The sequence below is a fragment of the Micrasema longulum genome, unplaced genomic scaffold, assembly GCF_059751315.1.
Source record: "Micrasema longulum isolate JH-2025_06_02 unplaced genomic scaffold, ASM5975131v1 h1tg000870l, whole genome shotgun sequence".
NCBI lineage: Eukaryota > Metazoa > Arthropoda > Insecta > Trichoptera > Brachycentridae > Micrasema > Micrasema longulum.
The window spans coordinates 128,047-150,212 of NW_028278062.1; the positions used below are offsets into that span (position 1 = coordinate 128,047).

At 32.5% G+C, this 22,166-nt stretch overlaps 2 protein-coding genes across 3 annotated transcripts in view; one reads left to right on the top strand and one right to left on the bottom strand.

Moving 5' to 3' along the window:
- Positions 1-16,355, bottom strand: part of LOC148278505 (carbohydrate sulfotransferase 3) — a 46,777-nt gene extending 30,422 nt beyond the window's left edge. Inside the window, exon 1 of the mRNA XM_088231295.1 lies at positions 15,385-16,355. Within this exon, the coding sequence (XP_088087421.1) occupies positions 15,385-16,157 (773 nt within the window). The 5' untranslated portion in view covers positions 16,158-16,355. The remainder of the gene's footprint in view (positions 1-15,384) is intronic.
- A 2,123-nt stretch (positions 16,356-18,478) lies between these two features.
- The window catches only part of LOC148278506 (beta-1,4-glucuronyltransferase 1), a 170,040-nt gene continuing 166,352 nt past the window's right edge, over positions 18,479-22,166 (top strand). Inside the window, exon 1 of one of the 2 annotated variants that reach the window (XR_015823179.1) lies at positions 18,479-18,776. The gene's annotated coding sequence lies outside the window, so the exon portion shown is untranslated. The remainder of the gene's footprint in view (positions 18,777-22,166) is intronic. The other variant, XM_088231296.1, reaches the window with a different exon arrangement.

Genomic DNA, 22,166 nt, shown 5'->3' on the forward strand with positions numbered 1-22,166 from the left:
CAAAATTCTCTTGAAAGAGTCCAAAAAAAATTCTTACGGTATATACATTTTAAACTTAAATTACGATTTTTTACTAAAACCATTAAATTTGAAATTTGTTAAAACTTAACGATAGAAGAAAAATTAAAGACCTTTTTAGTTTATTCTTTTAAATTTATTAAATTCAATATGGGATTGCCCTGAACTATTATCTCTCATAGACGTCAGGGTGCCTGGAAGAATGACTAGACAGATGCCACCGTTTTGTAGCAACAATTCACGGACAGTGTATACTTGTAATGCCGTATTAAATAGACTTCATGAACTCGGCAATAGTTATTCCCACGTATCGGATATATTTAGTGTAGGGTATTGTTCCTATAGAACAAACCTTTTAAACTTTTTCAAAGATGGTGAATGGTAATTGTATTTATTTATTCATGTTTTTCATAATATATATATATATGTGTATGTCTGTATGTATATGAATCAAAATGTGTATCCGAATAAGTTTATATTTTGTTTGTCTGTGCTCTATATTAATTTGTTAACTATTATAATATATTAAAATGTAATTGCCTAGCTTGGAACGGGGTATGTACCCTTGTTAGCTGGGCAAAGTGAATATGGAATTGTATTTTGATAAAGAGTGTGAATAAATAAATAAATAAATAAAATAAATATACAGTTTATTGTTCACTTTGCCTAGCTGTGTAAACCAGTACTTATGATTTTCTTGTTGTTTTACTGTAGAATGTTTTATTATTTAAACTTTCTACTGAATATGTTGTATAATTTTTAGGTTATTTTTTTAAATATAAATCTTGTATAATTTTTAGTTTTTTTTTTTTTTTATAAATCTTGAGTATAAGGAAATTCATGTTTAAAAAATATATATATATATTAGGCCAAATATGTTAATAGTATAAATGTTTGTAAAAGGCAGATTTGCAGTTAATGTTAATAAAATAAAATCCATACGCATTTAGGAGTAGATAATTTGTTTTTCCTAAAGACAACTGAAGATAACCCCGCTAACTTTTCATTGTAATCGGGGCCCAAAGAATGTAATATGTTATGCTTATAAAAAGAATCAAATTAATAACATATCATGATCTTATTGACCTTTCCAAATGTATAAAAAAGAGTAAAGACGGCGTTTTATGACGCCATGTTAATTATGAAGGTTTAACGCAGAAAACATAGTAATTAGTGTTCAAAATTAAGATTACGTGGAATCTTTTCGAAAATCATGAACACATCAATCTAATTATATATAATACATAAATAATAAGTTAATCGTCAATTTGTCTGAGATCATCCATTTTGAGTTATTAAAAAGTAAGAACCGTAATGAGTCGTGGGAAATGACGGCCATCATTGTGGTTAATTTTATGAAGTAACGGGTTCGATTGCGGAAATCCGAATAAAAAAATTGATTATAAAGTTTGAAATATGATAGCTTGAATTTATTTCAAATCGACAGACGAAAGATGCGGCTTTACCTACATACGCGGTTTTTCAGGGCCAGACTGCGAAACTTCAAAGGAACATTTCTCACAATAAGCTTTTATAAAAATCCTAATTTTTTTTTCAAAAATTAAAAAAATACAAAATATTTTTATGATCTCAAAATGGAGTAAATCATTTATTCTCGGACTAGCATCCCTTCCGTTATCCCTACTTCTCCCCGATAAAAACTTATTTCACCAACGAAGCGATACGCACCAGACGCGGACAAGGGAAGCGGCTGGGTAGGAGAGGGGTAGGGGTTTGTGGAGGGACTGCTTGTCCGAGAAATTAAGGATTTACTACATTTTGGAAAAAATGATTAAGATTTTTTTAAAGCTTACCTGAACACTGACCCCTACCTCTAAGTATAAGAATGTGTATTGTGCCTTTTATTTCATGGTGTATTTTATTTAACACTTATCTTAATAAAACTGTAAGGTTTTACTAAAAAAAAAACGCCTAATTTTGGGCGTTTTGGGGTGATTTTTAACGTATTCAAATATGTTTGGGTTTCGGATGAAAATTTTGTTTCAATAGGTCGCTAGAAATTATGACCAGAGTTTTATTTTACCAGGCTGTTTTTTATGTGGTTGGAAGATGTTTCTATTCAGCAAATGGCCCGCCGAATCCACATATTTTTGTATTGAAGTTTAATAAATAAAGCATAAATTTCGGGTATATTTTAATAACACCCGGGCAGAAAAGGATGAAATCTCAGAGTAATAATGCGTAATAGAGAGAAGCCCTATCACTATGTTTCTTAGAACGCAAGCGATGTTCGTTTGTTGGTAAAGCTAGGGTTTCCTAGGACAGCGGTGCCCGTATCTTAACGGCCGTAGTGAACGGTGATGCGGTGGACAGCCGTCGTAACGTCGACTAGAGAGGGGTTTCCTAGAGAAACGGTGTTAAATGGTGTTGATAACACCGTTTTCCTAGGAAACCACTCTCTAGGCACCGTTACGACGGCTGTCCACCGCATCACCGTTCACTACGGCCGTTAAGATGCGGGCACCGCTGTCCTAGGAAACCCTAGCTTTAGCAACGAATTGGTGGCCATTCTGTTTTATTTGACAACATAAACATAACGGTTCGATCGGATGCTTTTGTAGCTGTGCTTGGCTTTGTTTGTAAATAACTTAGTAATTTACGTTATAATAAATAAAAATCGACTATGGTGAATTGAAGTATGTTTGGTTGCAGCAGTAGGAGCGTCAAATGTGTTAAAGGAGTCAGTTTTCAGAGGTTATTGATTTAGAATATTTTCCATGATTTACATTGATTTTTGGCATTTATTGTCCCGACACGTGTATTATGTTGCTTAAAAACTTTCCTTATATCAACATATTTACTTCAGATACTATTTTTTTCTTAAATTAGGGGATACATTTGTGAATTAAAGTATGTTTACTGTTGATAATGACAGTTGATTACGGGCAATATGTCGGGGCCGCACTAGGCATCCATATAAAGTTTGAGTTTTTTTTTACCGAGTAGAGGTCGATTCAAATTTTACTCGAAAATAGCAATGTTAAATTGAAATCGCATCTAAAATGAGGTGTCCAAATTTCAGGCCGCTACGACTCGCCATTTCGGAGTTGTGACGGACAAACAGACAAACTCAACACAGGACTTTGGTTCCATGGAGTTAGGATTTATGAATCAATAAATGTAATATTGTGAATAAAATGAATAAATAATAAAAAAATAAACACACACATGTATTTTAAGTTTTATAAAATAAATATAGGGGAATTATAGAAAAATAAATTGAAATAACCCTGCAATGATAAATACACATGTACATATGTAAAAGTAATTACAATGCAAATTAATAGCCATTTGTCAATTCTCGACCTGAGTACGGCCCATTGTTTTTTTTTTTTTTTAAATTTATTTGGAAGTGAACTTGTGTACAGTGTACTGTGAAGTGTTGAAACAAGAATACATAAAATACACACATTTTTTAAGTGAGCATAACTAACGTTCTTTACATATATTCTCAATTATAGAACTTCAACATCTTTCATAAATTATATAAAATAAGAGTGTAAAATCAATTTAAGTAATGGTAAAGATTAAGTTTAGTGAAAGGTAAAAATAAAGAAAGATTTTTTTTTTTTAAAGAAAAGAAAAGAGAAATTAAAAACATATAAGATATAATAAAATAGACTAAAATTAATTTACATACACAAAAATAAGGATTAGGCATTTGATCTAAGATACATAGTAATGTTTTTTTTATAACCATTTGCTCTATCATGATAAATGTTTTGCTGCGAACTGTAGCTAACTTAACACCCAATAGTCATAGAATGGTTTTCCGGTTTTCCTAAGTTTGGGCTCCTCTCTAGGTTACGCATTATTACTCTGAGGATTAAATATATAGATAAAAACATTTTTGTATAGAGAGTAGACGAAAAATAAAAGCATTGCCGCGAAAGTTCATAACTGCAAAGATCAAGGTGGATTTGATGACCTGATGATGCAGACGGCGTCAAATCGTGACGAAAAAAATACAGGAACTACATTTTACACATACTATGTTAAAGGCAAGGAAAAACATGGTTAATACAATTAGTCATTAATATCGTTTTGATACAAAGTAATTAAAAACCTTTCATTATTTTTACTACTCTACAACAACAACAACAAACCATCAAGCCGTTTCCCCGTAGGGGTAGGCAGAGAGGATAGAACGCCATAACACTCTATCTTGGCATACAGACCTCGCTTCCTCTACATTCATACATATTCATTCATACCTGTAGAAATTATAACGGACTCAGTATTGATGTAGACATTTTTAACTGCACGTTGCATTTGTACAGAAAATTTCTTCATGGGGTCGATTATTTGGGATAGTTGCTGAATGTGCATCTTGAGCGGTTTATGCTATGTATATGTGCCGCATGTAATGTATATGTTTGTGTATGTTTTATATGTGCGTTCATGTGTGTGCGTGGATGGCTCGGAGTGTACATTCGGTATTTTTATTTATTTTAATTTATTACCTCCATGGAAAACGCAAATGTCAACAATTATCCTTTTCTCACTTAAAATTTTTTTTTTTTTTTTTTGTCACATTTAATGTTTATATCTTTTTAATTTATGAAAACTTAATTGGTCTTTTTATGTTAAAAAATTGTTGTTCTTAGTACTTATTTTGTATGACTGTATGTTTTCTAAATAAAATTTAAAAAAAAAAATTAAAAAAATATTCTCATGCACGACATTTGTGCACCTATCATACATGGTTTTAATAATAATAATAATGTTTGGATAATTTATATAGCGCCATTTTTGTGAAAATCACCTCAAGGGCGCTGTACAATAAATAAATATCCCAACACGTCTTGCAGCTACAGAGCGCATGGACGGTTGGGATTCTAGTTCCTCGTCTCCAATTATGATATATATGAGCTAGATAACAGAACGTCTTGCAGCTACAGAGCGCATGGAGAATAAGAAATCTAGCCCCTGTTTACATTTTAATTTTTTTATTTTACAATGAAGTTTAGAGTTTAAGTGATATTTTAAAAACGAAATAAAAAGAAAATTTATAAAATAAGAATTTAGATAACAACAAGTCTTGCAGCTACTGAGCGCATGGACGATTGAAATTCTAGACCCCATTTACTAAATTTAGATATTTGATAGTTGATAGCATTTGCATAATATGATAGCTAACATCACAAAAAGTCTTGCAGCTTCAAAACGCATCGGCAAATGGAATTTCAACAACATAAGAATGATTTTAAAAAGTCGATAATAAAAAATAATTTTAATAAACGCAATAATAATACATTGAGAAAAGAACTAGTAAGTATGGCAATTAAGTGAACATGTAACAGCACAAAAAGTAAAATATAAAAAAGTAAACAAAGATAGCATTCCTTAACTTATTATTAAGGTTAACAAGACAATAGACGATACCCAAACTCAAACTCCATTTCCATTCGCTCTACATGTCCAAATCAACGCAGCACCCCTTTCTTGATTCTGTCAATAATGCATGTCTCAGCCTTACACACTTCGCGGATCTCGACATTTGTGCACCTATAATACATCGTTTTACCACACATTCGCCAGAGGGATCGCATTCGACAGCATTTAGCTTACTTTCACCATATTTTTTTCCATTTCCATACTTCGCTTCCATACATTAGAGTTGGCACAAGAACTCCACTGTGAACTGCTAGTTTAGCCTCCTGCGATAAACATTTGTTTGCCAAAGTAGATTTTAGTGCACCGTTCACCCCGTTCCCGGCACTCACCCTCCTTTCAATATCTTTTTCGGCCTTTCCGTCCCTAGTAAACATACTTCCCAGGTACACAAATTCTTCTACCTGATTCAGAATATCTCCGTTCACGCTGATCTCACATTTAGTTATATTTTCATCCCTTTACTTCTCTCCGTGTTAAAATACAGTCTTTCCAGCCTCAACATTGCAAACCTTGGTGGGTCTTAGATTCCTCCAAGATACGTCTCCATCCGGTCCTGACTAGCTGCCACGACCAGGGTTACCATATGACTATTTAAGTTAATAAAATAATAACATTATTTTGTGCATACGTACTGTATTCATTTCATAAACCAAATTTAATTTCAATTAAAATATTTGATTTTTTTTACTGCTTTTTACCCGAAGGGCTGTTTACGTGTGGGCAATACAATATACGTGACAATATTGTCTTGCCCCAGTTCCGTGAACAGCCTCGACCGCGCATGACACGACACTGGGACGATACGAACCTCACTTCCCTCTATAAAATTAAAATTAACTGTCCATCACGTGCCCTACGAAATCACCCAAACTTTCGAATACCTAGCGTCAATACAAAAAAAATGACAAAATTAGTTTTTACATAGATTGTGTTCCACTTTTAACAGCTTTTATAACCTATCATACAGGATTATAATTATTTCAAAATAGTGTATTGAAAACTTTTGAATAAAACTCCCGTTGATCCCAGTTTCACTTACATCATTCTCATTACTATTTTTACGAAATTTGTATTACTGCTAAAATCGCTTTAATGAAATTTTATCCACTACATTTGGTTTAAAATCTTCTCCTTATATTGTTTTCTCAAATTTTAAAGATTACTTGCTGTACCTGTTATTCTATTCTTTCTTTTTTCTCTGCTGCGTTGACATGTTTTTATACTTTTAATTACTTATATTGTATATGTATATATTGCTGCTCTTACTATAATGTGTCATTGATTTTGAAGATGTTTTTTAAATTGACTTAAATTTATCGTCTTATATTTCACTTTAAGATTCTTCTCATCGTTTCTTTGAATCCCTTAAAAATAAATATGTGTATATTTATATTTTTCCTTTTTTTTACATATGAGCATGTTTTTCATTCTTAATTTTAATTCTTAACTTTTAATTACTTTTACAAATTTTCTTCATTTTTAATATTATTTCCATTTGTAAATACTGACTACAAACTTTAAAATAACTTTTTAAAATTAAATTTCAATTTTTAAACAACTTCCATTTAGGTTTTTTTTTCATTATCTTTTTTGTACTTTCATTAATAACCTTGCATATAACTATACAATAATATGAAAACATCACTGGTCCATTAGAGTTAAGTCTAACTCTGTAAAATATAAAACTATGTAACTGTACTGTATGTTTCCTGAATAAAAGAAAATAAATACATAAAATGTATTCTTGACACATATATATACTTCATATTTGCATAATAACGATTTTTAGTTTTTCTTTTTTATGTTATTGTTTTATTAGTATATGACTACTTCTAATGCTCTAAAGACAGAAAATAAACAGAAAACACTCCGTTTTCATTTTACATTAATTGGTTTTATATAGATTCCCTGTTATTAACTATGTATATGTTTTTTTTCCAATAAATTTATGAATATAATATAATATATAATGCTGTAAATTATTGCTTATTGTTTTCATGAACTTGTGACGATTCAAAGTAGTTGATTTTGATTATTTTTTTCATAAATTTTCGAGAAACTTCGCCGCACAATTAAATACTCTATTTTAGCAGCCCTTAGCACTGAACTTCTTCATTATGTTAGTCACTTAGAATATTTTGTGTAGGTACACACTTTGTGACATAAGGTAGGAACATTATATTTCCTTTAGAAAACAAAAGAATAGAAAGCTTTTAAATGATAACAGTGTCCGACTGTTTTATGTGGGTTTTCAAAGCCAAAGTTAATTACATTGAACGAATTATTATTTCATGATAGTTAGTAAATAATTGTATATTACCAGTTATTGACATTTCTTTGTCTACCGGTTTCGAGACGTTCTCGTCTTCGTTCTTAAGGACACTAATTACATTAACATGCTATTCTCACTATACGCCTGTACCATTGGAGTAGTTGCGCAAAAAAAAAAAACAACGTGCTGATAGGACTTATGACTTTAGTAGCTAACACCAACGTACATTGTTTTTTTTTTAACTATCGGTGGCTGTGGTGTAACACCAGTATATATGTATTTGTTAATTTATAAATTTATTGCAAAAAAATAATAATATACATACTTAATAACAGGTAGGTAATATGTATAAAACCAATTAATGTAAAATGAAAACGGAGTGTTCTCTGTTTATGATAGTCTCCATCTAATATGGCACAGCCTGTTCTAAGGTGTAGATTTTCTATCTTTAGAGCATAAGTAGTCCCTATACTAATAAAACAATAACATTAAAAATAGTATACATACTTAATAACAGGGAATCTATATAAAACCAATTAATGTAAAATAAAAACGGAGTGTTTTCTGTTTATGATAGTCTCCATCTAACATGGCACAGCCTGCTCTAAGATGGAGATTTTCTATCTTTAGAGCATAAGTAGTCCCTATACTAATAAAACAATAACATAAAAAATAATATACATACTTAATAACAAGGAATCTATATAAAACCAATTAAAGTAAAATGAAAACGGAGTGTTCTCTGTTTATGATAGTCTCCATCTAACATGGCACAGCCTGTTCTAAAATGGAGAGTTTCTATCTTTAGAGCATAAGTAGTCCTATACTAATAAAACAATAACATAAAAAAGAAAAACTAAAACTGCTTAATTATAATTGCTAATCAAATGTAAGAAATTAAAAATCGAGATTATACAAATATAAAGTATAAATATGTGCCAAGAATACATGTTACTAAAACATAAATAATATGTCATAAAAAAACAAATATAAACAAATATATATGATACAAGACTTAAAATATCTCTCTGATTTATTTGAATTATGAAGTTGTATTTTTTGTAATCTTCAAATGGGCATTTTCACACCAGATTTGGAAAGTAAAATTTGTTTAAATGTGCCGGATTATAAAAGGAAAAAATTCCTTGCTATGCTAAGAAAAATTATACGAATGATTGTTATGCCAATACCAAAATAAATCGGTTTTACTGTACAGGTAAACGTCGTTTTGCGCTGGTTTGATTTACGATGGTTAGTGCCGGCGTGGGATTTGCCGGTTCGGCCGACATCAGACGACAGTAAGCGCCGCGATTCTAATTACAGACACACTTTTACACGTTGTTTTATTATATTGCCGCGTACGCGAGCAGCCTATTGTGAGTGTGAAATTGTTTCCGAGTTAGTTTTCGTTTTGTTTTTAAGTAAAAATGAAAAGGTATTATTTTATTTCATCATTATTAAAATTTAAAAAAAATTTCAAATATTTGTAGTTTATGCTATGATTTTGCAAAAAAGGAAGCAACAATCAAAACAAATGAAATTAGATGCTTTTTTCGAAAAAAAGTGAGAATTAAATTTAGTACCGACGAACTGGTGAGTTAGTATTTATTAAATACATTTTAATTTATTTTGAATATATATATAGAATAACAACAACAACAACAACAAACCATCACGCCGTTTCCCCGTAGGGGTAGGCAGAGAGGATAGAACGCCATAACACTCTATCTTGGCATACAGACCTCGCTTCCTCTACATTCATACATCTTCTCATGCACGCACGCCGATTATTCCTACTTTTGACATGTCAATCTTCAAGTATTTGATGGACTTGATCGTGCCATGTCTTTCTCGGTCTTCCTCGTTTTTTGCATCCATAAACATTTGCATCGTAGATCCTTTAAGCCGTTCTTTCGCTGTCCATTCGCTCTACATGTCCAAACCAACGCAGCACCCCTTTCTTGATTCTGTCAATAATGCATGTCTCAGCCTTACACACTTCACGGATCTCGACATTTGTGCACCTATCATACATCGTTTTACCACACATTCGCCTGAGGGATCGCATTTCGACAGCATTTAACCTACTTTCATCATTATTTTTCCAATTCCATACTTCGCTCCCATACATTAGAGTTGGAACTAGAACTCCGTTGTGAACTGCTAGTTTAGCCTCCTGCGATAAACATTTGTTTGCCAAAGTAGATTTTAGTGCACCGTTCACCCTGTTCCCGACACTCACCCTCCTTTCAATATCTTTCTCGGCCTTTCCGTCCCTAGTAAACATACTTCCCAGGTACACAAATTCTTCTACCTGATTCAGAATATCTCCGTTCACGCTGATCTCACATTTAGTTATATTTTCATCCCTTTCAAAAACCATCACTTTCGATTTATCAACATTCATAAGCAAATCGCTTTTCTTGCATATAGAATATTTATTAAATAAACATGTTAGATTGTTCTTAGAATTTTGACACGGAACCTAACCTTATATCTTGCAATCTTGCATCTTAGGTTGCAAAAATTCTTACCCATTAGTACTAAATGCACTCTTGTACAAGCATTACTACTACCCATTCTAGATTACGCTGATGTTTCCATGACTGATTTAAGCTGTGAGCAACTCGATAAACTTGAACGACTTCAAAATACATGCATAAGGTACATTTTTGGTCTTAGGAAATATGACCACATTTCTGATTATCGTAGGCAACTGAAATGGCTCAAAATTAGACAGCGGAGAGACTATCACTCCCTCTCACTTCTGTTCAATGTACTTCATAGTCCTAACGCTCCTATATACCTCCGTGAAAAATTTCAACGCTTATCAGTTAATGGTTTACTTCTACGTTCTAATTCTCAAAGCACTCTCTTAATACCCATCCACAATTCCTCTTTCTTCTCTAACTCATATGGTGCCCATGACGCTCGACTGTGGAATCATCTCCCATCCACCATCAAAGATGTTACTACAGTATCTCTGTTTAAATCACGTCTGAAGAAACATTTCCTTTCTCTTCCTTAATCTCTCCCCCTTTCCTCTTTTTTCCTTTTTCCCATTGAGTAATAGTTTTGATTTAAGGTAATTTATAAACAAATACGCTTATTTCTATTTTTATATATCTTAAGCTTTTTAATCTTTTTTTTCTTTTGAATATGTTCTGTAACTCGAATTATAATAATATTTTATTTTATTTTATTGGTTGGTTGGAAGAAATTGCCATTTGGCAATAAGCCCGCCAATGTTCAAATAACATTATGTACAAAAAGTTAAATAAATAAATAAAAATAAATATCTTCCATTATGTTTGTGATCATTTTACGCCAGTTTTTTTTTACGCCGGTGTATCTCGGAATGGAACTACGGCGAAAAACGACGTTTACCTGTATAAGAAAGATCACAAGAATGGAACTTAAAACAAGAAAGACAGAGACATTGTTCTGTGGCCGGTGTTTGTGTGAAAGAGATAAAACAAAAGAAGACATTCGTTCAATCACTCGGTTATTGGCAGTGAGCAAGTGTGCACGCTGGTTTCATGACCCGCGTATGTATGATTTTAAATTTATTTTGCTAGAACAGGCCTCAATTATATTATAATTAAATTAATTATTTACCAGTATGGCTCTGTTTATTTTAAAAATCGAACTTTAGAGCATCCTGTCATTTGGTTGCGGTAATACGATGTTACATCACCGGGTGGAAAGGATTTTTTCAGCATAAGATTTAATGTTTGATTTTGTGATAGAAATAGGGGTGAAAAGGAAGGGAGAAGCGAGAATTGACTACGTCGTAAAATGGGCTATATTGAAAGGTTATTTGATTATTGGTTGAAGGGACATTATTTTTAAACCCCTATGTAAAATGCGGGTACGTCTCGAAACCGGTAGACATAGAAATGTTGGTTAGTGGTTTTATACAATTATCTACTAACATATATTGATACAATATTTTGAGTGTGTCCAAATGTTTGTAGACAAAATTCTGTATTTCACCCCCTAGGGAGTTAAGATTTACAAATTTAAAAAAAAGATGAAGAACATTTTAGAGAACGAAATGTGCAAGGCAACGTTAGACGAGGACGACCAAGGAAGACGTGGCATGATCAGATAAACCAAAATCTTAAGTCTGGTCATGTCAAAAGCAGACAGAACCGAAGGGCATGTATGACAAGATGTATGAATGTGGAAGAGGCTAGGATTGTATGCCAGGATAGACGTGTGTGGCGGTCCATTCTCTCTGCCTACCCCTACGGGGAAATGGCGTGATGGTAGTAGTAGTAGAAATGTGCAAGTCTAAACAGCAGTACTGCCAATTACAAAAAAAAAAATATTAATCAGCTTGTGGTCCTGTGGCTAGTGTTGCGGACTCACAGATCTGAGGTCCGAGATTCGAACTCCACTCTACCACAACTTGATTCCCATCTTCTAATAGTGAGTTATTTACAACTCGTTGAAAATGGCCCCAAAAATCTAAATATTTGGGTAAATAATAAGAACCGAAATGTTTCTTTTTTAAATTAAAACATATATAATTAGGTAACTACAAAAACATGATTTGAAAAAGCACAATAGATTATTATACTGCCGGCCTAAAAAGGTTATCCGTCTCTGTTACAATATTATAAGCATTGTTGCCTATCTATAAACTCTCTGAAGAGATAATTACGTCCAGGATTAATTTCCATTTATAAACATTTGGACGTACTAAAAACATTGTTGTATATATAACATTCATTTTATAATTTAATAAACTTTTTAACCCTTCCGGACCTAAGGTACCGTATCTAGGGTCCAGTGGCGAGCCGTGATTTGTTTTATAGGTAATCTACAAAAAATGATCATCAATTTGTACCTACATATTAAGTACATAATATGTCAATAATGTAATTATAAATTACAATATTTGAGTTTGTCCAAATGTTTGTAGACAAGACTGGATTTCACCCCCTCGGGAGTCGTTAAGATTAACAAATTACAACAGGGAATGAGAATACCTTAAAGAAGGGAATATGGAAGTCTAGGCATTTACAGGGCTTATGTTTCAGCTCTTTAACTTCGCTAAAATCAACAAATTTAAGAAATATGGATGTTCAAACATAGGCAATATGGTGAATGTTACACAGTTTGTAAAGTGACCACTTAAACCAGCCATTGACAGGTCATCTTTGCATTTTTTGTGTATATGCCTCCTTTTTTGTCTTGCATACCTTTGTTATTATTGTTTTTTTTTTTTTACTTTGTAAAACTTTTTATTATATCCTTTCTAACTAATTTCACATATTTTTTCTGTATATTCTGCGTATATTATTTTTTATGTTAGCATGTATTTTATTTTTATTTTTTGTAAATGCCTTTTGGGCGTTATTGAACAAAATAAATAAATAATCGTACCCCGTAACGTTAAGAATGTATCAAAATTATTGACATATTTTTCTGCCGAATCCTAATTGATAATTTACATTTATCATTGCTTCCCCCTCGCCACCCCCAACCCCCGTGCAAACAGCAAACATTACAATCAATAGCAAGATAAGATATGATAATTGGTCAATTTGCTATTTGGGGGCAAATTTCCAGCCATAACCTCGAAAAAACGTATTTCGTGCTTTCAGTTTCATTGTGCATGCATTCCCCTCTCAAGTCCTCGCTGTACCTCCACGATAATGGGTGGCGCGACATTAGATCAGCGCTGTTCAGCGTGTCACAGCGCGATATCATACAGCATCCTCTCGCGACAGTATTTTATGAAAAAATGTATGAAACTCGAAATATTAAGAAAACGGTTTTTTAAACACTGGCATGTCAATTATACTGCCATTATTCATTTCAAAGTCGAATATTTATCTGGTATCACGGGGATTTTTTTCACTTTAGGCCCGGCAAGGTTAATAAGTCATTTGGAATAATTTTCTAATAAAAAATTGATAAGCCAAATTGCCTTTACATCAATATGAAAAATAAGTCAAAATGATAAGTCTAATTAAATTTTCACGTTAAATAAGCTGTAAATAAATCATAAAAAATCAAATATAAAAATATTCTTTATGAACATACAAATCTTGGAAAATAAATGTGCCGCAGAATGCAAAATTAGCAGATCCAAATGGAGTACGAGCTATGCTATCTTAACACTAACTCTCAAAGCACTCTCTTAATAACCCATCCACAATTCCTCTTTCTTCTCTAACTCATATGGTGCCCATGACGCTCGACTGTGGAATCATCTTCCATCCACCATCAAAGATGTAAATCACGTCTGAAGAAACATCTCCTTTCTCTTCCTTAATCTCTCCTCCTTTCCTTATTCCTCTTTTCTCTTTTTTCCTTTTACCCATTGAGTATTAGTTTTGATTTAAGGTAATTTATAAACAAATACGTTTATTTCAATTTTTATAAATCTTTAGCTTTTTAATCTTTTTTTTTCTATTGAATATGTTGAGATCTATATGCAACGATAGAGCGATGTGGCGTTCTATCCTGTCTGCCTATCCTTATGAAGAAACGGCATGATGGTTTGTTTGTTTAAAGTATTCCTAATTTATCAAAAATGATATACTAATTTAGTTTTACGATGTCAGTAATTTTGTATGTATTCGTATGTTAATTATTATATTTTTGTACCTTTTAAATTATTTTTATATAACTTTTTTCTTTTCTTATTCTTCTAGAATGATAAGTTCATGCTTTTACCAGCTGAGACAGATTAAATGCATACGCAAAAATTTGCCAGTTGATGCCGACCGTCAATTAATAAATGCGTTTGTAGTGTCTAGAGTCGATTATTGTAATGGTATCTACGCAGGTCTACCGATGAATAAAATGACTCGCCTACAGGCTGTATTAAATGCCGCAGCGAGACTTATTTTTGGAATCTATAAATTCAGTCATATCACTCCACTACTTCGGGAATTGCACTGGCTACGTTTTCCACAGAGGGTGGAATACAAACTCTGTTGGCTTATGTACAAGTCACTGCACAACTCTGCTCCAGAATATCTAAGAGAACTCTGCATTCCAGATGAACTAGCTGACAGACGTCTTACGCTTAGATCAGCTACATCTACGTCGAAAGGAAAAGTTATTATACCTCTACGCAAACAGCGCACTAAATTCGGCGAATGTGCATTTGCGGTCGCAGGCCCTACGGCATGGAATGCTCTCCCAGCAGAAATCCGAAACTGTGAGAGTGAAGTGATGTTTTGGAAGAAACTTAAAACCCACTTGTTATCTAAATCATTTGAATAAATTCTTAGCATGTGGTGGAAAAGAAGTATGAAAAAGTACATTATTTTTCTTAAATTAAAAAGTTAAAGTTAAATTTATATCTTTATATAATCACTTTGTAAAGCGCCCTTGAGGTATTATATTACGAAAATGGCGCTGTATAAGTTATCCATAATTATTATTATTACTTTATTTTTATAACTGTATATAAGTATCTGTTTTTTTATTTTATTTGCAACTTCTAGATGCCTAACAATTGTTAATTGCTTTTAATTTGATACCGATAATGTACTTAATCAATAGCTTACACCACTGTGGAAATTTTTTATTGACTGTTTTCACAATTTTCGTTTATATGTATTCTTATTTTCTGTACACAATATTTGTAAAAACTGTTGTTTTTTTCCCAAATAAAAATAAATAAATAAACAACTGTCCGAAATATTTACCTGTCGTCTCCCAGGAGTTCCTCGGCGAGTTTCAGTCTTAGGCGAACCACCTTCATACTCTGTATGGGAAACAGCTTACAGAACCGGCTCAGGAAGGTCGCGTTCCAACAGTACTGCGGGAAGTCCAGGCACTGCTCCCACAGCCGCTCGTTGTGAGTGAACAGCCAAATGTGCTCCTGGCCGTACTCCAGATACTCGTCCATATCGTAATAGTCGCAGTTCAGGAGCTTCTTGAGGTTCCGAATGGCGGTCTTCGCGTGCGGCGGCCCGCGAATCTGCACGATGTCGTAGTTCAACAGCGGCTCGTAGTGGTAGTAATTACCGGGGACCGCGTTCAGAATGTCCCCCAAAAACGTGGACCCCGAACGCCATGTCGTGATTACGATATTCCGGAGCGGAGTCCCGCCAGTTTCGAGCGTCAAATCGGACAGTCGTCTGGCTCGCACGCCAAACTTCCCATCGGGATACTTGTACTCCGACATTTCCATCGCGATTTTGTTCCTCTGCAAGTTGATCACGTCGTCCATCGAGAACGTTTGATTCTGCGACATCTCTATCTGTTTCTGCTGCAGAGCGAGCTTGTTTCTGACGTTAGCCTGACTCTGCTGGCCGGTGTAGAGCTGGTTGTCCGCCGACAGACTCTGGATCGTCCTCCGGAAGTCCGGCGCCGGCCTGTAGTTGATGTTTCCCGAGAATCTGTGGCTCGCCAGGAGCAAAAGCACACACAGACCACTCACGAAACACACTCCGTAAAGATTAAAGCGGCGAGACATTTTTGATTCCCAGATTTTTAGCAATGCGCGGAGAGTTACACAGACTGTTTTCAGTTAAGATTATTTATTGTCACATCTTATTTATATTCGCGAAATACACAAGCGGTTCGCCCAATATTTATAACACGCATGCCGATAGCGCTCGATCAACTGAGAGACATCTTTAATCTGCTGTCAAATTGAGTTCACCATAATGTTGCCAAAGTTTAGAATGAAATTTGGCTAAATATTTTTAAAATTATTGACAGTCGACGATTTCCTAGTGGCAACAGCGTCATAATTTTTTAAATAATTTGAATCCGCCTTTCTTTATAATTACAAACTTCGCTTTGGCTTTGAGATATTTCAAATTATTTTTGCATTCCTCAGTCTTCCCCGGCTTCTGCAATTATATACATTCGGAATGATAATCGCTCAAATGTTTTTTTCTGGTTTTGACAGCTTTCAGTTCCAAGACAAAAAGCGAGTTCGAACATCAGATCTGCATGAACCTAAACTTATTATTTCGTATGAAATACATAGTTTACCGAAAACTCGCCAGAATCAATAAAAAATATTGAGTGCCTTACTAAAAAATATTAAGTACGCACGAATAAGGTAAAACAATTACTACCTTCCGAATGGACCAAGTTATTTTTTACTATTATACCTCATACTTGTTTAAAAAATGTGTTCCATCCTTTTGTTGACGTAAATAAAAACGCTCGAAAAGTTTTTAATCACTAAACTTATTTGTTAGATGAAAACATGCAAACGGGATGTTTTTTAAGTGAATTGAATGAACTTATTCCAAAGGGACGCAACGCGACGCTTAGGTTTATCCAAATAACACTCCATATTTATCAAACAGCAATCAAGAAATTATTTGCACACTTGATATTATTATACATTAAAACCATTTTTGCTATTTAATTTATTCTAGTTTGACGTTACTCTTTTATTTCTGAACATTATATTAGTTGAAAACAGCTGAACTTTAATTAATATTCGTTTCCCAAGTTATATCATTCTTTTACTTTATTCATCTCGCAATTTTTTCGTTCTCCCAGGAGTTACATACAACTCATTTTAGAACAGAATACAATAACATAAAGATAAACTTATACAACATACATAACACTGAAAGTAAATAATTACGTTAACTTATCAAATAATTTTTAATTTGCCAGCAATCCAGATGAAGCCAAGCTCTTTTATTAAATGGCAACAATAGTTTTCGTTAGAAAAGAAACATTTATTATAATTCGTTTATTTTTTTGATATTTACTGTTTTATAGCGAGATTTAAATAATGGTATCACTTTAATTACCGCATTGCCCAATCTAGATGTATGTGTTTTGTACTTACGGTATACTGTATGTACTTGTATACGTACATTTTCATTGTGTAATCTACACACATCAAGGGAAACATAATAAAATAAAACATTTAGTAAAAATGCATATAATTTTTTATTTACCTTCGTTATTCATCCCACTTTTACATTGACTTTCTTAACAGATTCATTTCAATTCATAAGGTCAAGATGCAAAGGTGGTATCTCGATTTAATGAACATTCTAATTTATTGAATTTGAAATAAATTATTGAATAAAAGATTTTTAAAATAAAACATAAATGCATTAGAACTTTTATCATGCGTATGTAAAATACGTCAGTTATAAACTTAAAAATTTTATTAAGTTCAAATGTCAACCAAAATTAACGCTTTGTCAAAGATGTCTACAAAAAATTAATATTTATTCGTATACGCGATTGAAATATGATATTTTATTAGTATCATAAGGTAATGTATGTTGACTATAAATTATATTGTCAAAAATAATTAAATAAATAATATTATTGGTCATTCTTGCCATCTGTTAAAGTAAATGAGAACTTATTTTATCGTTAAAATAATTATGCGTTTGACGTATAGATGACGCTAGTAACAAAATTTGACAACTGTCACATCTGTTCATTTAAGTGGCACGACATAAAATTTTACCCAAACCATCAATGCTCAATTAAACGACAGTTGGACATTTTTATAAAATGTATTTAAATTACTTTCCTTTTTATTCTGTTTTAGACTGAAAAATGAAACAATTTAGCACCGCGTCACGATTCAAAATGGTAAATATAAAATCAATTATTCAAAACAGTCATAAATTTCTCATCGAACAAACGCTTTTTTCATAATATGCTTAGTTACTGATGGTTATTTTTATTTTTTCTACCTGCGTTTAGTTCATAATATCAGTTTTCGTTAAAAGTAATTGTGCCGACATGTTGTTTCGCGAACGGTGTGCTAAAACTCCTCAAGCCGTCTAAAAATAATGTGCCTCGTAAAATGAAAGAACACAACATTTGCGTTCCGTAAATTCTCACTGGGCTGAAATGTGGTTCGCCCAGTTTGTTCATATGGGTTTGCTGTCATTCGCGTGAAAGTCGACGTGTTCATATTTTTTATATAATTTAAATAGTTAAATCGGCGTGTATTAAATAAAAACTGTACGCGTTTGTCTTCTAGCTCACTAGTAAACAAACAAAAGTGCGTTTTTGTGTTTTTACAACAGTTTAGTCAGTGAAATAGTGAACGGTTGTCAAATTACATTGGATATTTTTACGGGATTATAAGGTAAGTTTGTATATTGTAAGCGGCTCGCTCTAGCTTCACATTAAACGGTTTGTTTTGTTCAATTTTGTAACGTTGTATTGTGGAGTTTGAGTTATGTTTATGGTTATTTGCCAATTCCACCCTTCGATCATCTCCTGTCAAAAAATAGTGTACATAACATTTTAGTGAATTGAATAGTGAAAGTGATTTCTGAGGTTTTATTTTATGTAGCACGCAACGATTTGCCAATAAGTTTACTTGACTGCTATGCAAATCTACGATATAAAGTATTTTTAGCATTCCTGATAGGCACTCGATTAATAATTACTTTCGTTTACGAACATGCACAACAATGTATACATTTAAAAAATTTATTTGCTAAATGTACGGCCTAAGCCAATTACAACAGTTATATGCAGAAACATAAGTATATGCCTACAAGAATCTGAACAAAAAGAACTATGTAGCAAATGCAAACAAGGGCAATAAAATAATGGTATAATGGTATATTCATAAACACGATCAACATATAAGACTTCGAGCTAAACCATACCAATCCATCTTCATCTCACAGTGTTTTGGTGTAGAAGAGATCCACAAAGAGCCGGAAGATCTTTCTCAAAGAATTCCAAGTTGTGTGACGAATTGACTAATCTACACATTCTGGACATTGGAGCATAAAAACAAAAGTTGCTCCTAGAAGATTTGATAAATAGCAGATTTTGACTTCTAGTGACATGGTTAGGAACATGAAAAGGAATTGATTGCAACAAAGATGGGACATCACTTATAGCATTACGTATTTTGAAATTGCATATATGGTCCATCCCAGTTCTGCGTTTCTCCAATGAAGACAGATTGAGAGATTGCTCTATTTCAAAACAGGAATAATTACCCCTTTGCAATTCGAGCAACATGCCACTTTTCTTAGAAAACGGTGTTCGACAGACTCGATATGGAGAATTGAGACCGAATTGAAGAAGCGTATTATAGATGGGGTCAAACTAGTGAGCAGTAAAGAGTTCTGATGATAATCATATTTTTAAAGTCCGTCGTCATTCTATTGATAAAAACACGAGAAGTTTGAGTGATTTGTTTACAAAATTATCAACGTGTTTACGATAGGAGAGTTTACTATCTAAAGTAATGCCAAGACCCTTTATTTACAAAACCATTGAAAGGGAAATATTTTTTAGTTTGTTGTTGAACTGTATAGGTTTCATTTTTAATATTTAAAGCATTAAATTTGTGGTCAAACATTTTTCAAAATGTTATTAAATATTTGTATTTAACAGCTTACCGACTTTTCTATGTCTACCGGTTTCGAGACGTACCCGTCTCTTCGTCAGGACATCGATTAAAATAACATGGAAACCCACTATAAACCTTTACCATAGTTGTTGCACAAAAATATAAAACCAACACCACATGCGTTTTAATAAGCAACCCTTACATGCACTGATAAGGTTATGAAAATATTTTATGTTGTGGGAGAAATAGGGAGAATATGTTGTGGGAGAAATAATAATTATGTTGTGGGAAAAATCGGTTGGTTGGAAGAAATTGCCATTTGGCAATAAGCCCGCCAATGTACAAATAACATTATGTACAAAAAGTTAAATAAATAAAAATAAATAAATAGTTGAAAAAAGAGGAATGGGGTGAAGGAGGAGTCTGAATTTAATAGGTAAATGGTGACCACTACAATGGGACATCGTATAACGGGCTATATTGAAAGGTTGTTTGTTTATTGATCAAAGGAACATGAATTTTTAAAAGCTTTCCTATTATAGGTTTTTTCGTCGCGAGAAAGTAATTACTTTCTCGCGACGACTCGCACAATTGTGCTAGAAATATATTTCATAATCTATTCAAGTTATATGCGTATATCGATCGTTTTTGATACGGTTCAAAAATATCATGATATTAAATATAAATATGTATATTTTTTTTACATTTACATTTACATTATTTTTTTTGCACCACAACAGGCCAGGAGGCCTAATTACAGTGGTGAATTACATCACAGAGCACCCAGGCTTGAGAAAAATCACATTTTAATTTTTGTGTTCTCACCGGGAATCGAACCCGGAACCTTCCGTGTGTGAGTCAAGCGTCTTGACCACTACACCACGGAGGCCGTTTTGTATCAGATATAAAAATATCCGATACAAAATGTTGTATTATATAATATCCAATATTTGGGAAAGTTGCTGAATGTACACATATTGTGTGGTTTGTGTTTATTTGATGTATGAGTTTTATATAGACAAAATTATTTTGTGAAGTCTCCAATCGTCTGACGACACCGTCTCGGAAACGAGTATGGAGAAATTGATATGTATTGTTTTCCATTGTTAGTTTTTATAGTAAAAATTCTTACGGCGTTAAAATCAAAGTAACTTTCATTATTCTAGTGCTGTAAAAATCATTTAGACTTTATCTTTTTTGCTTACCTACTAAAAATGTGAAAATTTTTCAACACCTTTAATTAACAACCTTCTTGCAGTGTTGCATGTTTTTTTTATTATTTGTTTATTAGGGATATCAACAGTAATACATGTAACAAAAATACAACAAATAAAATATACAGAGAATAAAACCAATGACAGATATCCACAGAAATACATTAAACACATATGTTTATATCTATAAAGTATAATGTCATTAATTTGATATTTTTTTCTTATTTTTATTGTTGTTTATTATATGTACCCACCTGTTTTACCTTAAAACTCTTTTTATTTTTTTTATTTATTTTTTTTTTTTTTATTTATTTCGAAGTTCAACAAGGATACATAAAATACATACATTTTTTAAGTAAGCATTACTAACATTCTTTATGTATATCCTCAATTATAGAACTCCGCCATCTTTCATCAAATTTATTAAATAAGTATGTAAAATCAATTTAAGTAATAATAAATATTAAGTTTAGTGGAAGATAAGAATAAAGATTGAGTTAAAGAAATAAAATTGAGTTAAACATAAGAAAGTATTTTTTTTTTTAAGAAAAGAAAAGAGAAAATAAAAAGATATAAGATGTAATAAAATGGACTAAAATTAATTTACATACACAAAAATGAGGATTAGGCATTTGATTTAAGACACATAGTAATATTTTTTTATAAGCTCTATCATGATAAATGTCAATAATAACTTTTTTTTCTATTTTGTTATAGAGTCTTAACATACTTGCAAGAGGGTTCAAATGTGCCATATTGTTCGTTAAAATTGGAAGGTATATTAATATTAATTTTGTTGTAAAAGCCCTCTGGGCGTATAAATATAATAAATAAATGTGCGTATGTATGTATATCAGTGGCGTGCGGTGACTTTTAAAACAGGGCATGCGGTCATGGGAAGGAAAAAACCACAATTTTTATATTTTTATAATCTGTTTTATTTTTT